Source organism: Cyclopterus lumpus, chromosome 17 (genome assembly GCF_009769545.1).
Source record: "Cyclopterus lumpus isolate fCycLum1 chromosome 17, fCycLum1.pri, whole genome shotgun sequence".
NCBI classification, from domain to species: domain Eukaryota; kingdom Metazoa; phylum Chordata; class Actinopteri; order Perciformes; family Cyclopteridae; genus Cyclopterus; species Cyclopterus lumpus.
In genome coordinates, this window is record NC_046982.1 from 2,728,796 (window position 1) to 2,745,025 (window position 16,230).

Genomic DNA, 16,230 nt, shown 5'->3' on the forward strand with positions numbered 1-16,230 from the left:
GGACTGTAAAAAGGGCTGTAACACCTAAACAAATAATACCATATTTGTGTTATATCTATTGAAATAAAACTGAAAGTCTTCACTTCAAACACATATTGACTGCATCAATTAAAATCCATTTTAGTGGTGGAAATAGGCAAAATTAGAAAAATTGTGTCACAGTCCAAATACTTATGGCCCCGACTGTAGCTACCTATGCCTGGAGAACTACAGTTTATCTCTCCCAATATGGTGTCGTAAGAAAAATGTGTGCAGAGTGTTACCAATAGTGAATTGTAGAGATATTAGTGGAAATTGTGCTGTATATCTGCATGAGTGTGATTTATACAATGACTGTGAAGCTTGAATGAAACATCAGTGGACATCAGTGCTCTGCCTAAACTGGTGCAATGCTTCATGTCTCGTTTCCAAGGTGCCTCGAGTGGTCGGAGGGGTTTTCTGGGCTGTATGCGGGCTCTGAAGATAAATGGTGTGACCTTTGACCTGGAGGAGAGGGCACAGGTAACTCCAGGGGTGAATCCAGGCTGCCAGGGCCACTGCAGCAGCTACGGGATGCACTGCAGGAATGGAGGGAAGTGTGTAGAGCAGTACAATGGATACACCTGTGACTGTTCCCTTACTGCGTACGACGGACCCTTCTGCACTGATGGTACGGCCTCCAACACTGAAGGGGGTTAAGAGTAGGGCTGCAACTAACGATTATTTTAATAATTGATTAATCTGTCGATTATTTTTTTGATTAATCGATGAATCGGATAAAAAAATTTCAAAAGGCATTAATTTCCAAAACTTTATTCAAAAAACTAATTTAGAGTGCTTTACTCTCATGAGTTTACTTGCCGGACTATTTGTGGTTTATTCGCGTCGGAGAGGGGGCGTGGCTTATCCCTGTTGCTTTGCTCCGTGGAAACCGTTATCATTTCCGCCATCAACCATGGAAGAATTAACCACTATTTATACTTTATACTTGTTGTGGACACCCTACAAACGTCGGAACATCAAATTGTGTCTGGGTTCATAACATCACCCCTAGGCTCACACAGCTCCTACCTTTTTAATAACTGCCGCTTCCAGTGCTACGAGAGTAGCAGCAGCCAGTTTGATTCGACAACGGCACAACGTCAGTGATGACGGGCGGAGCATCTCAGCGCTGATTGGCTTTCGCAACACAACCAATCAATAATGAAATTCGTTGCCAACTTTTTTAATAATTGATTTTTATCGATTCGTTGTTGCAGCCCTAGTTAAGAGTACATTACATCCTTTTGGATTATGCCATCTTTCGTGAAATTGGATAAGATGCGGCAACTTTGAGTGATCAACACTTTTAACACCCTTCCTTCTACTGTGCGTTTTAGATGTAGGGGGCTACTTTGAGACAGGAACCCTGGTGCGTTATGACTTTTTGCCAGAAGGGGGAACTTTGGCATTGCAGGAGGTGAAGAGTATATCAGGTGTTGGTGTTCCTCGTCAAACCAACCTGACTCAAGAGGAGCTGATGTTCAGCTTTAGCACCTCCAGTGCTCCCACCATCCTAGTCTATATTAGCTCCAGAACTCAGGACTACCTAGCTGTGGTGCTCAGACACAATGGTAAGCTCATCAACATCTTACCTGATCAATTTTATTTATTTTTATTATTATAAGCTGCTGTTATATTATAACCCTCTATGTGTATGTGTGTCCAGGCACTCTCCAGATCCGCTACAGTCTTGGTGGGCTAACAGAGCCTTACACCATAGATGTTGACCATCGTAACATGGCCAACGGGCAGCCACATTCTGTCAACATCACTAGGAACTTAAGGGAGATAAGACTACAGGTCAGTGCTTCCTGCCACATCATTAGTACTTAATAATAATAATAATAATAATGCATACTATTTGTAACTTGTTACACTAAATACAGTATGCTACACATTAGTAGAAAAAAACTGTCCAATTGCACTAAAGCAGTGGTTCTCAAACTGTGGGGCGCCGAGGTATTACAGGTGGGACGCGGGGGGCAGTGCGGAGAACTTCACATATTACAAAATTACGTGTAAATGTTTAAGTTACAGTTACGGCGTTAACAGGTTACGCTTGCGCATGCGTGATCGCGACTTCCAAGATCCTTTGCGACTCAGGTGTAGCTTAGTAGTGTGCTAAATAAATTCAATAAATTCAATTCAATTCAATTTAGTTTATTTTGTATAGCCCAATATCACAAATTACAAATTTGCCTCAGAGGGCTTTACAATCTGTACACATACGACATCCCTGTCCCAGGACCTCACATCGGATCAGGAAAAACTCCCCAAAAATAACCTTTGACAGGGAAAAAAGGGAAGAAACCTTCAGGAGAGCAACAGAGGAGGATCCCTCTCCCCGGATGGACAGAAGCAATAGATGTCATGTGTACAGAATAAACAGCATTTACAAAGTTACATAAACACATTACATGAATATGACAATGTATGAATGGAACTCCAATCCATGAAACAGAAGGAGGTAGAGAGGGAGAGGGGGGCGCGGCGCGGCGCATCAGCTGGGCCAAAGCGGGAGGCCGGCTCACCAGGCATCAGACACCTCCAGGTCCAATGGACCCTATGAGACGTGAAGTCACAACGACTCCGGGGAGGAAGCAGAGTTAATAAGGTGCAATGGAGAGATGTAAATTCATCCATAAGGAGAGAGAGAAGAGGAGATAGGTGCTCAGTGTATCCTAAAACATCCCCCAGCAGCCTATAAGCCCATAGCAGCATATCTAGGGGCTGGACCAGGGCAAACCTGATTCAGCCCTAACTATAAGCACTATCAAACAGGAAAGTCTTAAGTCTATTCTTGAATGAGGTGACTGTGTCTGCCTCCCGGACTGAAAGTGGAAGCTGGTTCCATAAAAGAGGAGCTTGATAACTGAAGGCTCTTGCTCCCATCCTACTTTTTAGGACTCTAGGAACCACAAATAGCCCCGCATTTAGTGAGCGCAGCTCTCTAGTGGGGCAATATGGTACTACAAGCTCCTTAAGATATGATGGTGCATCACCAATCAAGGCTTTGTAGGTGAGGAGAAGAATTGTAAATGTGATTCTTGATTTTACAGGGAGCCAGTGCAGAGCAGCTAATACAGGAGTAATGTGATCTCTTTTCTTAGTTTTTGTGAGTACACGAGCTGCTGTAAAATAACTTCAGTTTTGTCTGAGTTTAACATCAGGAAGTTGCAGGTCATCCATGTTTTTATGTCTTTAAGACATTCTTGAATTTTAGCGAGCTGGTTGGTCTCCTCTGGTTTGATCGATAGATATAATTGAGTATCGTCTGCATAGCAATGAAAGTTTATGCAGTGTTTCCTGATAATATTTCCCAAAGGAAGCATATATAACCATTGTCGTTCTCTACCGTCCTCCTGGTTCCTTTGGAGACTTCTTGGAAGAACTAGACGTCCTCCTTTCAAACTTCCCAGAAAATGGACCCCCGCTCATCCTTCTGGGTGACTTTAACATCCAGACTGAGAAGTCATGTGACCTGCTACTCTTACTGTCTTCCTTTGCTCTCTCTCTCAGTCCTTCCCCTCCTACTCACAAAGCTGGCAACCACCTTGACTATATTTTCACCAGAAACTGCTCTACAGCAAACCTCACTGTAACTCCACTTCATGTTTCTGACCATTTCTTCATCTCTTACTCTCTCCCACTCTTTGGAACTGACAACCCTCCCACAACGGACTCTGCACCTGTCCGTCGCAACATCCGCACCCTCTCACCCTCCTCTCTGGCCTCCTCTGTTCTGTCAGCCCTCCCCTCAACCGATTCCTTCGCACTTATGCAGCCTAACTTCGCCACTGACACTCTTCTCTCTACGCTGTCGTCCTCTCTTGATTCTCTCTGTCCTCTTACGACTCGAAAGGTCCGCAAGTCCTCTCCGGCTCCGTGGCTGTCCGAACCGGTGCGCGCCGAGAGAGCCACAATGCGAGCAGCGGAAAGGAAATGGCGAAAATCCAAACACGCCAGTGACCTGCTTGCCTATCAATCTCTTCTCTCCTCCTTCTCTGCGTCCATCACTGCAGCCAAAAGTTTGTTCTATCAATCCAGAATCAAATCCTCTTTATCTAACCCTAAAAAGCTCTTCTCAATTTTTTCCAACCTCCTTGACCCCCCTGTTCCCCCCCCTCCCTCCACCCTTCTACCAAGCCACTTTGTTGACTACTTTACAAAAAAGATAGACGACATACGCTCTTCATTTACTAATCCATCTTCCTCAACTACACCTCCAGTAACTTCACCTTCTTCCCCCTTGTTTTCCTCTTTTATCCCCCTGTCTCCCAATCAAGTTCTTACCTTGGTAACCTCTGCCCGCCCAACCACCTGCCCCCTTGACCCCATCCCTTCTCACCTTCTCCAGTCCATTGCTCCGGACCTTCTTCCCTTTCTCACCCATCTCATTAACACCTCCCTCTCAATCGGCTATTTCCCCAACTCTCTGAAGGAGGCAAGAGTCAACCCTCTCCTGAAGAAACCCACTCTCGACCCATCTGAAGTCAACAACTACAGACCTGTCTCTCTCCTTCCCTTCCTCTCCAAAACTCTAGAGCGAGCTATCTTTAACCAAGTCTCCTCCTTTCTTCACTGTAACAACCTTCTAGACCCCCACCAGTCTGGATTCAAGACAGGCCACTCAACAGAGACTGCCCTCCTTGCTGTCTCTGAGCAGCTTCACACTGCTAGAGCAGCCTCTCTCTCCTCTGTCCTCATCCTTCTAGACCTTTCCGCTGCCTTTGACACAGTGAACCACCAGATCCTCTTGTCCTCCCTCCAGGACCTGGGTATCTCAGGCACCGCGCTCTCACTCTTCTCATCCTACCTCACCGACCGCTCTTACCGGGTAACCTGGAGAGGATCTGTGTCTGAGCCTTGTCCTCTGACTACTGGGGTTCAGTCCTTGGTCCTCTTCTCTTCTCTCTTTACACCAACTCTCTTGGCTCTGTCATTCGCTCGCATGGCTTCACCTACCACAGCTATGCTGACGACACCCAACTGATCCTCTCGTTTCCCCAATCTGAAACACGGGTAGCAGCACGAATCTCTGCCTGTCTGACCGACATCTCTCAGTGGATGTCCGCACACCACCTGAAAATTAACCCGGACAAGACTGAACTTCTCCTCCTTCCAGGAAAAGGCTCTCCCACCCACGACCTAACTATTAACTTCAACAACTCAGTGCTGGTTCCGACTCCGACTGCCAGGAACCTCGGAGTGACGCTCGACAGTCAACTCTCCCTGACTGCCAACATTGCCGCAATAACACGCTCCTGTAGGTACATGCTGTACAACATCAGGAGAATACGACCCCTTCTCACTCAGAAGGCGGCACAGGTTCTGGTCCAGGCTCTGGTCATCTCACGGCTGGACTATTGCAACTCCCTCTTGGCAGGTCTACCTGCTAATGTCATTCGACCTCTACAGCTCATCCAGAATGCAGCTGCTCGACTGGTCTTCAACCGACCGAAATTTACCCACACTACTCCGCTCCTCCGCGACCTTCACTGGTTACCGGTGGCCGCCCGCATCCGCTTCAAAACATTGGTACTTGCGTACCGTGCTGCGAACAGATCGGGTCCAATCTACATCCAGGACATGGTCAAACCGTACACCCCAGCCCGTTCACTTCGCTCGGCTTCTGCCAATCCTCTTGTAGCTCCTTCACTTCGAGCTAAATCACGACTGTTTGCTGTGCTGGCTCCTCATTGGTGGAACGAGCTTCCCATTGACATCAGGACAGCAGAAAGTCTCTACATCTTCCGGCGCAAACTAAAAACACATCTCTTTCGACTATACCTTGAATACGTACCACTTAAATGCCGTAGTAGCACTTAAATGTCCCTTACCGATAGCACTTCAGTAGCACTTAAATGGCACTTACGGATAGTACTTTGTAGTTTAACTTTATTGAAGAAATTGTACTTGCTTGATTCTTGTTGTTCTGAGTTTGGACTCACGGTTTAATGCACTTATTGTAAGTCGCTTTGGATAAAAGCGTCAGCTAAATGACATGTAATGTAATGTAATGTAATATAAGGTAAATAAAATTGGTCCAAGCACAGAACCTTGTGGAACTCCGTGATTAACGTTGGTGGTCATTGAGGCTTCATCGTTTACAAATACAAATTGAGATTGATCTGATAAATAGGATTTAAACCAACTTAGTGCGGTACCTGAAATGCCAATCGACTGATCCAGTCTCTGTAATAGGATGTCATGATCAATGGTGTCGAACGCAGCACTAAGGTCTAATAATACCAGTACGGAGATGAGTCCTTTATCCGATGCAATTAGGAGGTCATTTGTAATTTTCACCAGTGCTGTCTCTGTGCTGTGGTGTTTTCTAAATCCTGACTGAAACTCCTCAAATAAACTATTCTGATGTAGGAAGTTGCACAACTGATTTGCGACTACTTTCTCAAGGATCTTAGAGAGGAAGGGAAGGTTAGAGATCGGTCTGTAGTTAGCCAACACCTCTGGATTAAGAGTGGGCTTTTTCAGGAGAGGTTTAATTACAGCTACTTTGAAGGAATGTGGTACATGCCCTGTTAGCAAAGACACGTTAACAAAATCCAGCAGAGAGGTGCCAATTAAAGGCAACACGTCTTTAAGCAGCCTCGTTGGGATGGGGTCTAAGAGACAGGTAGACGGTTTAGAAGTAGAAACCGTTGAGGACAATTGGTCTAGGTTAATGGGAGAAAAGCTATCCAAATATGCACCAGGGCATTCAGCCGTTTCCAAGGCCACTCCTCTTGATGACAGATCGGCAGTAGTTGAGGGCAAGAGATCATCAATCTTGCCTCTAATAGTTAAAATCTTTTCATTGAAGAAGTTCATGAAGTCATTACTACTGAGGTCTATAGGAATACACGGCTCCACAGAGCTGTGACTCTCTGTCAGCCTGGTTACAGTGCTAAAGAGAACCCTGGGGTTGTTCTTATTTTTCTCTATTACTGATATAATATAATAGGCTGCTCTGGCATTACGGAGAGCCTTTTTATATGTTTTAAAGCTGTCTCGCCAAACTAAGCGTGATTCTTCCAGATTGGTGGAACGCCATATACTTTCGAGCTTTCGTGAAGTTTGCTTTAGGTCGCGGGTCTGAGGGTTATACCAGGGAGCAAACCTCCTTTTCCTCACTGTCTTTTTCTTCAGTGGGGCTATCGATTCTAGTGTCATTCTCAGTGAGCCTGTAGCACAATCGACAATATGATCAATCTGGGACGGACTAAAGTTAGCACAGGAGTCCTCCGTCACATTGAAACGTGGTATTGAATCAAATGCAGAAGGAATCGCTTCTTTAAATTTCGCTACAGCACTGTCAGTTAGACATCTGGTGTAGAAACTTTTGACTAACGGTGTATACTCCGGGAGTATAAACTCAAAAGTTATGAGGTAATGGTCTGACAGAAGAGGGTTCTGTGGGAAGACCTCCAAATGCTCAATGCCATATGCAAGAACAAGGTCGAGGGTGTGGCCAAAGCAGTGAGTGGGTTTCTGTACTCTCTGACAGAAGCCAATCGAGTCCAACAATGAGATAAATGCAGTACTAAGGCAATCATTATTAATATCCACATGAATATTAAAATCTCCTACAATAATAACCTTATCACGTTTAAGGACTAAACTTGATAAACACTCTGAAAATTCAGATATAAATTCTGAATATGGACCTGGTGGGCGGTACAGTATAACAAATAGGATTGGCTGTAATGTTTTACAGGTTGGATGTGAAAGACTAAGAACAAGGCTTTCAAATGAGTTGTAGTTTAGTTTAGGTTTAGGATTCATTAATAGGCTTGAGTCAAAGATGGCTGCTACTCCACCTCTTCTGCCGGTGCCTCGAGGAATGTGAGTATTAATATGACTTGGAGGAGTTGATTCATTTAGGCTGACATATTCTTCATTGCTCAGCCAGGTTGCAGTAAGACACAATAAATCAATGTGATTGTCTGATATTAAATCATTTACTAATACAGCTTTAGATGACAGAGATCTAATATTTAGGAGTCCACATTTAATTCTCTTGTTTTGTTGCACTTTTGAAATAGTGATCTGAACCTGTATGAGGTTATTTTGTATGACTCCTCTTCTGGTTACTTTTGATTTAATTAATTTAAGTGGCCGTGGGACAGACACAGTCTCTATAGAGTTAAGGTTAAGGGTGGGTAACTGCTCGAATGGAAGTGCAGAGAAGGGTGGAAGACTACAACTCTGCTTCTGCTTCCTGATCTGAACTCTGGGTCATGGATTAAGTCCGTTAATCAACTTGGCCATGTTCGCAGAAATGAGACGCGCTCCATCCCAAGTGGGATGAATGCCGTCTCGACTCATCAGATCAGGCTTTCCCCAGAAAGTCTGCCAGTTATCTATGTAGCCCACATTGTTTGCTGGGCACCACCTGGACAACCAGCGGTTGAATGACGACATGCGGCTATACATGTCATCATTGATCAGATTGGGGAGAGGGCCAGAGAAAACTACGGTGTCCAACAGAGCTCGTTAGGCTTCTGAGCAGTTACCTGACACAGGCTGAATTGGAAGAGTTGTGTGGGTTTCTGCACAGATGGTGCATAGACCATGGCAGGGAACAGGAAGGGCTTGCAGGCGCTGATCAAGAGGGTCTCCGAATGTGCAATGGACATGCTGTCATTCACAGAAAAGCGCACGTTACACATGCATATACTTTTTGAAGTCAAATTTATTAATTCAATTATAATTATTAATTTGCAGGCAAGTTTTCTGACGAAATCTCAGTGACATATTTGGAAAGCTGAATGAATTAAATCTTCATCTTCAAGACAGACAGCAGCACCTTCCTTAGCGGTTTCACTCCGAAGCTGGAGATGTGGGACAGTCAACTCAATCAAGGGAATATTGATTCCTTTGAGAATCTGAGTGAATTTGAACTAATACTTATACAACTTGATGGCTCACACATATCTGCATTAAGTTTGTTTTGCACCGGTTGCACGTTATTGTTTTGAAAAGATATTTAGTGTAAAACTCTTTATTGCCAAATATTTGAACTTGTTTTATTTAGTTTTTCACAGGTTGCACTTTATTGTTATTATCTTGTAAAGATATTCAGTCTAAAACAGGTTAATTGCAGCCACAATAATCTATTTGCCAAATATTAGTTCTTTTTTGCACAACTTTATTTCCATTGTTCGAACAAAGTGATTGCACTTTTTATTTGTTTTTGTCTGATGGGTGGTGGGGCACAAACATTTTTCTTCCTCCGAAGTGGGTCATGACAGAAAAAGTTTGAGAACCACTCCACTAAAGGAACAGTGTGTAACATTTAGTGGGATTTATTGGCAGAAATGGAATATAATATTCAAAACTATTTATTTTAGAATTTTTTAGACTATTTGTTATTTTGCTGCTCTAGAAATTGATTGGTATATTTGAAAAATAAATGTATTATATCTTGTTCTGTTAGATTCTGCATATGTTTTTAAAACCATTAATTTAGTCGTGAAAAAGAACATGTAGCTCCTAGTAATGAAATCCTTTATCTTTCCTCTGTCCATATTCTCCAGCTGGACCACTACTCAGTGTCCACATACACCCTACCTGAGGCTTCCGACACCCAGTTCAACTTGGTCAAAAGTATCTTTCTTGGAAAGGTCTTTGGTAAGTGTGAAGATGAGAAAATGGTAAATGGCCCTGTACTTGTCTTCCGACCACTCAAAGCGCTTTTATACTACTTGTCATCATTCACCCATTCACATCCATTCATATACTGATGGGAGGGACTAAGGTGCCACCTGTCCTTCATTCGGGAGCAATTTAGGGTTAATTGTCTTGCCCAAGGACACATGGACATGGGTTATCAGAGCCGCCAATCCTCTGATTAAAGGACGACCCTGCTCACTACTGAATAAGGGGACTTCCTATTGGGGCATTGCAATTAAAATGGTCAGTGGGTTTGACCTCTATCAGCTAAGGAAGTTTATATTGGACTTTTAATAGTTAAAACCCACATTAGACAATTCACAAACGTGTACCATGATTCACAAATATTCAATATCCAAAGACATATATGTTTTGTGTAAAATCATCTCTAACTTTCGAGGTGAAACTCAATTTCCGCAGGAAACAGATTATAGAAATAACGCTAAATAAAAAGAACTCATTAAAATAATATTCACACACACACACACACACACACTCAACAGGATCATTGAATAATAAACATAAATAAAATAGAATACATTGAAAATAAAAAATTGACAAATTGTATTTTGAACTCTGTTACATAAGCACCGGTCCAATCTCTTAGAAGAGTCATTCCACACGATTCCCGATCAGGCCCAAGTTTTGATGTATTTTTACGCATATGCAAGGTACGCTACAGGACGGGTAGTGGTCCAAAGTATTTTCCCCGTAGACTTTCTGCTGTTTTTCGCATTTTTTCCGAAAAACGGACGGGGAAACTTTTTGATACTTAAATGCACTTAATACAAATACTTAAATTCCATTTATTTTGTATAGCCCAATATCACAAATTACAAATTTTACAATCTGTACACATACGACATCCCTGTCCCAGGACCTCACATCGGATCAGGAAAAACTCCTCAAAAATAACCGTCCATAGGGAAAAAAGGGAAGTAACCTTCAGGAGAGCAAACAGAGGAGAATCCCTCTCCCCCAGTGTTGCCAGGTCCGCGGTTTGCCCACGGAATTCGGCTACCTTTGAAGAGTTGCCCCGGGTTGAATTTTTTGTCCGCTGGTTCGGGTAGACCAAAAAATATAGTGAAGCAACATGATAAGGTGTTGCATTAACTACAGTAAATGCATATGAAGTAAAAGCAGTACATTCATGTTGTCCAGGCAGGGAGGAAGAGAGAAAAGGGAAGAGAAAGCCTAAAGACAAAGCAACAGGTTAGTTTGTCAGTCAGTGAATTGGTCTACACGTTCACAGAGCTATATTTTATTTATGATAATATACTGTATCTAATTACACAAGGCCATTTTAGGACCTAGGTGAAATAACTGTTTAGGGAAAACTGCTTTTAATGCTGGCATACTAAACATTTGGTGTTACTTTGTAGATATTACAATACATTTGACAATGATAACAATGCTGTTGGACTTTAAAAGCAGTGTATATGGTTTGGCACGGGCATATTTTGTCCCCTGCCTTCGCCCTATGTCAGCTGGGATAGGCTCCAGCGCCCCGCGACCCTAATGAGGATAAGCGGTATTGAAAATGGATGGATGGATGGATATTTTGATATTGGGCTGGTTTTTAGGCTGGTTTTATTGGCCATTGGGTTGGTTTTGGGCTGGTTTTGATTGGCCATTGGGCTGGTTTTGTCACACAGACCTGGCAACCCTGCTCTCCCCGGATGGACAGATGCAATAGATATCATGTGTACAGAATGAACAGCATTACAGAGTTACATAAACACATTACATGAATATGACAATGTATGAATGGACCTCCAATCCATCCCGGACTGAAAGTGGAAGCTGGTTCCATAAAAGAGGAGCTTGATAACTGAAGGCTCTGGCTCCCATCCTACTTTTTAGGACTCTAGAAACCACGAGTAGCCCCGCATTTAGTGAGCGCAGCTCTCTGGTGGGGAAATATGGTACTACAAGCTCCTTAACATATGATGGTCCATCACCAATCAAGGCTTTGTAGGTGAGGAGAAGAATTTTAAATGTGATTCTTGATTTTACAGGGAGCCAGTGCAGAGCAGCTAATACAGGAGTAATGTGATCTCTTTTCTTAGTTTTTGTGAGTACACGAGCTGCAGCATTCTGGATCAACTGGAGGGACCTAAGAGACTTATTAGAGCAGCCTGATAATAAGGAGTTGCAGTAATCTAGTCTGGAAGTAACAAACGCATGAACCAGCTTTTCTGCATCTTTTTGAGACAAGATGTGCCTGATTTTTTAAATGTTGCTTCACATGGGAGTTAAAGGACAAGTCCTGGTCAAAGATAACGCCCAGATTCTTAGTAAACAGCAGTAAACAGACAGCCAGAATGAACAGCCAGCCAGAATGAAAACAACTACTAAAAGAAAAGAAGGTGTGGAGCTGAACTGTTACAGAGCAGGGATCAAACCAGGTACCTTGTGGTTACAGGACGACCACTCTACCCATGAGCTACAGCTGCCCCAAATATAGGATAAGATATAGAAAAATTATAACGACAAGTCATCAAACATGAGCCAACGTACAGACAGAAGTCATGATACTATTCAGCGGAATTGGACAGAAGTTCCTTCCTCTGCAGAGAGAGAGCAAGGTCTGACGCCGTTTGTTGTTCCACGTGAAGATTTTTATACACATCAGAGAAGCTCACATAGACCCGGACCAGCTGAGACAGATGTATACATTGAAATGGAGCTTCAGAGTGATGTCAGAATAACACTTCATCTCACTGTGCCTCCCTGGTGCAGCCGTAATCGATGATGTTTGACTTGTGTAAAATAATATAAACACTGGGCATGTCAGAATAGCTTGGTGAACACATCTGGTCAATATCATTGTTTCTCAGGCTCTCTAATTTTTCCTCCGACACAATGCATGCACAAAAATATATTATAATAATAATTAAAGCTGCGAGCAGTGATGAACGGGACAAGTTTGGGGCAGATTCGAGGAAGTCCAGTGGAGCCAGTAGGTGGCACTGTGACAATGTGAACATATACATGCATCATGTGTCTCTACATAAAGTGTAGACCATGTCATGTAAATTACATGTGAATCCGATGCGTTTTAGTCTGATTTGCTTTTGCCAGTAGGTGGCGCATCAACGATGAGTGAAAATGGGCTTGTCGATATCCTTAGGCCGTGACTTTTATCAAGCATGACAAGTTTGGGGCAGATTCAAAGAAATCCCGTGGAGCCAGTAGCTGGCGCTGTGACAATGTGAACATATACATACCTCATACATACCTCAACATATACCACGTCATGTGAATTACATGTAAACTTCCTAGTATATATTTCCTTTTGCCAGTAGGTGGTACTAATAACAAATTCAAACTTTTCTTCATGTAAATGCTCAGGCCTGGACCGGCATCATGCATAAGTATTTTTGCAAGGTTTGGATGATATAAGTTGGAGTTACAGCAACTTACTATAACATAACAAACCGCACAAAGTGGGTGTTTATTGGGGTCCACGCTACGTCAAGGTTCTTCAGTGAAAACTCACCATTCTGATCAACTATTCATATTAAAGGTCTTCAGGTCATCCTAGAACAACATTGAAGTTGATAGGATACTTTTTTTGGGAGGAGTGTGTAAAAGTACGTATGCTCAAAACAGGTAAAAAGGACAGAAACGCCCAAATTGGTCGAATTACTGTAGCGCCCCCTATCGTTTAAATCACACAAGAGTTTGTGTGCATGTTGCAGGATGTAATGTGCATATATGCTGAACATTAAGAGTGATTAGTGACTTGCAATTTCAATAGGGTCCTCTCGAACTGACTTTGTCAGTCGCTCTGACCCTAATAATCCTTGTGAATATAATTTAGACAATTACAAGTCATAGATGTCAGAGGGGGTAAAAAAAGAGAGAGGGATTCAGTTCATGGGATTCTGTTCATGTCCAGGAAAAGGGTCTTACCAAAGTACTACAACACCACTTGTGGAAAGGAGCGGGACTTAATCCAGTGGTATCTCGCCATCCATCCATCCATCCATTATCACCCGCTTATCCGGGGTTGGGTCGCAGTGGCAGCAGGTTCAGCAGGCCGACCCAGGCCTCCCTCTCACCCGCAACACTTTCCAGCTCATTCTGGGGGATCCCGAGGCGTTCCAAGGCCAGCCGGGAGATATAATCCCTCCAGCGTGTCCTCGGTCTTCCCCGGGGCCTCCTACCAGTTGGACAAGCCCGGAAAATCTCTAATGGGAGGCGTCCAGGAGGCATCCTGACTAGATGCCCGAACCACCTCAGCTGACTCCTTTCGACACGTAGGAGCAGCGACTCGACTCCAAGCTCCCCCCTGATGTCCGAGCTCCTTACCCTATCTCTAAGGCTGAGCCCGGCCACCCTACGGAGGAAGCTCATTTCGGCCGCTTGTATCCGAGATCTCGTTCTTTCGGTCACGACCCAGAGTTCGTGACCATAGGTGAGGGTTGAAACGTAGACCGACCAGTAAATGGAGAGCTTTGCCTTCCGGCTCAGCTCCCTCTTCACCAAGACGGACCGGTACAGCGCCTGTTTAATGCTGCAGCCGCACCGATCCGCCTGTCGATCTTCCGCTCCACCTTACCCTCACTCGTGAACAAGACCCCGAGATACTTGAACTCCTTCGCTTGGGGTAGGCAGTTTGCCCCCACCTGGAGGGAGCAATCCGCCGGTTTCCGGCAGAGCACCATGGCCTCAGATTTGGAGGTGCTAACTCTCATCCCTGCCGCTTCGCACTCGGCTGCAAAACGCCCCAGTAAATGCTGGAGGTCACGGTCCGAGGAGGCAAACAGGACCACATCATCCGCAAACAGCAGAGAGGCGATCCCGAGACTCCCGAACCGGATCCTCTCCGCCCCCTGGCTGCGCCTAGATATCCTGTCCATGAAGGTCACGAACAGGACCGGTGATAAAGGGCAGCCCTGGCGGAGGCCAACACCCACCGGGAACGTGTCTGACTTACTACCGAGGAGACGAACACAGCTCCTACTGCAGGCGTACAGAGACCGGATGGCCCATGCCAACGGGTCCGGCACCCCATACTCCCGCAGCACCCCCCACAAAAACCCCCGAGGGACCTGGTCGAAAGCCTTCTCCAGGTCTACAAAGCACATGTAAACTGATTGGGCAAACTCCCAGGACCCCTCCAGTAATCTTGCGAGGGTAAAGAGCTGGTCCACTGTTCCACACTGTTCGTTTTGAATCTGAGGTTCGACAAGCGGTCGGAGCCGCCTCTCCAGCACCCTGGCATAAGCTTTTCCCGGGAGGCTGAGCAGTGTGATACCACGATAGTTCGAGCACACTCTCCGGTCCCCCTTCTTGAAGATGGGAACCACCATTCCAGTCTGCCAGTCCATGGGCACTGTTCCCGACCCCCATGCGACACTGAAAAGGCGTGTCAACCAAGACAGCCCAACAATGTCCAGCGCTTTCAGCATCTCAGGGTGGATCTCATCCACCCCTGGCGCCTTGCGACCAAGGAGCTTTTTGACTACCTTAGCGACCTCTGCCAGGGATATGGGTGAATCCACCCCAAAGTCTTCTGGCGCAGCCCCCTCTCCGGGGGACATGTTGGCCGGGTTTAGGAGTTCCTCAAAATGCTCTTTCCACCGCCCGACGATGTCCCCAGTCCGGGTCAGCAGTTCCCCCCCCCCCTGCTGAGAACAGCCTGGGGTAGACCCTGCTTTCCCTTCCTGAGCCGTCGGATGGTTTGCCAGAAGGTCCTTGAGGCCAACCGAAAGTCCTTCTCCATGGCCTCCCCGAACTCCTCCCATGCCCGAGTTTTAGCCTCCGCGACCATCGCCGCTGCAGCCCTTCTGGCCCGCCGGTACCCGTCAGCTGCTTCAGGAGACCCCTGGGCCAGCCAGGCCCGAAAGGCCTCCTTCTTCAGTTTGACGGCTTCCCTCACCCCCGGTGTCCACCACCGGGTTCTCAGGTTGCCGCCACGACAGGCACCGATGATTTTCCGGCCACAGCCCCGAGCAGCCGCGTCCACAATAGAGGCTTTGAACAAGGTCCACTCGGATTCCATGTCCCCAGCCTCCCTCGTATCTCGCCATCCAATATCTTTAAAGTAGTCAACGCCATCCACGGAGGGCTAAGCAGGTAGACACAAAAACCTGACCGCTGCCTGCAGAGGATCTTAACGGGAAACATTTGCTCACGGTTACCCTGCCATCTGGCAGAATGACATGCAAATGACAGGAAGTATCCGGATCTAACCCAATGTTATTTATCAGTGTCGGCAGTCGGGATTATAAAATGTGCTGCTTAATTTAAGATAATCAAAACACGAAAATACTCAATTCGCGGGGTTGTTGCTGTTTATTCACGCTCGTCGTGCTGGAGAGGAGTGAGGGCTCAATCCATGAAGACAATGTTTCATCAGTCATGGCTGAAATAACCACTATTGCTGCTTTGTACATGTTGTGAAAGTTCAAGATGAATTTCACCACTCGTTTTCAATGTTTCTATCAAGACAGACATCGGCTGGTTTACTACAGCTGTATGAAGCCAAAATAAACAATTTTGCTGTGATTTAATTGCAATAAA

General features: G+C 45.1%; 1 protein-coding gene across 3 annotated transcripts in view; it reads left to right on the plus strand.

Annotated features, from left to right (window-relative positions):
- Positions 1 to 16,230, plus strand: part of cntnap2b (contactin associated protein 2b) — a 74,386-nt gene that overhangs the window by 51,947 nt on the left and 6,209 nt on the right. For 2 of the 3 annotated variants that reach the window (XM_034555088.1, XM_034555090.1), the window contains 4 exons: positions 413 to 649; positions 1,359 to 1,592; positions 1,688 to 1,821; positions 9,561 to 9,654. In XM_034555088.1, coding sequence (XP_034410979.1) covers positions 413 to 649; positions 1,359 to 1,592; positions 1,688 to 1,821; positions 9,561 to 9,654 — 699 coding nt within the window. Of the gene's footprint in view, positions 1 to 412; positions 650 to 1,358; positions 1,593 to 1,687; positions 1,822 to 5,146; positions 5,195 to 9,560; positions 9,655 to 16,230 lie in introns of those variants that run through there. The other variant, XM_034555089.1, reaches the window with a different exon arrangement.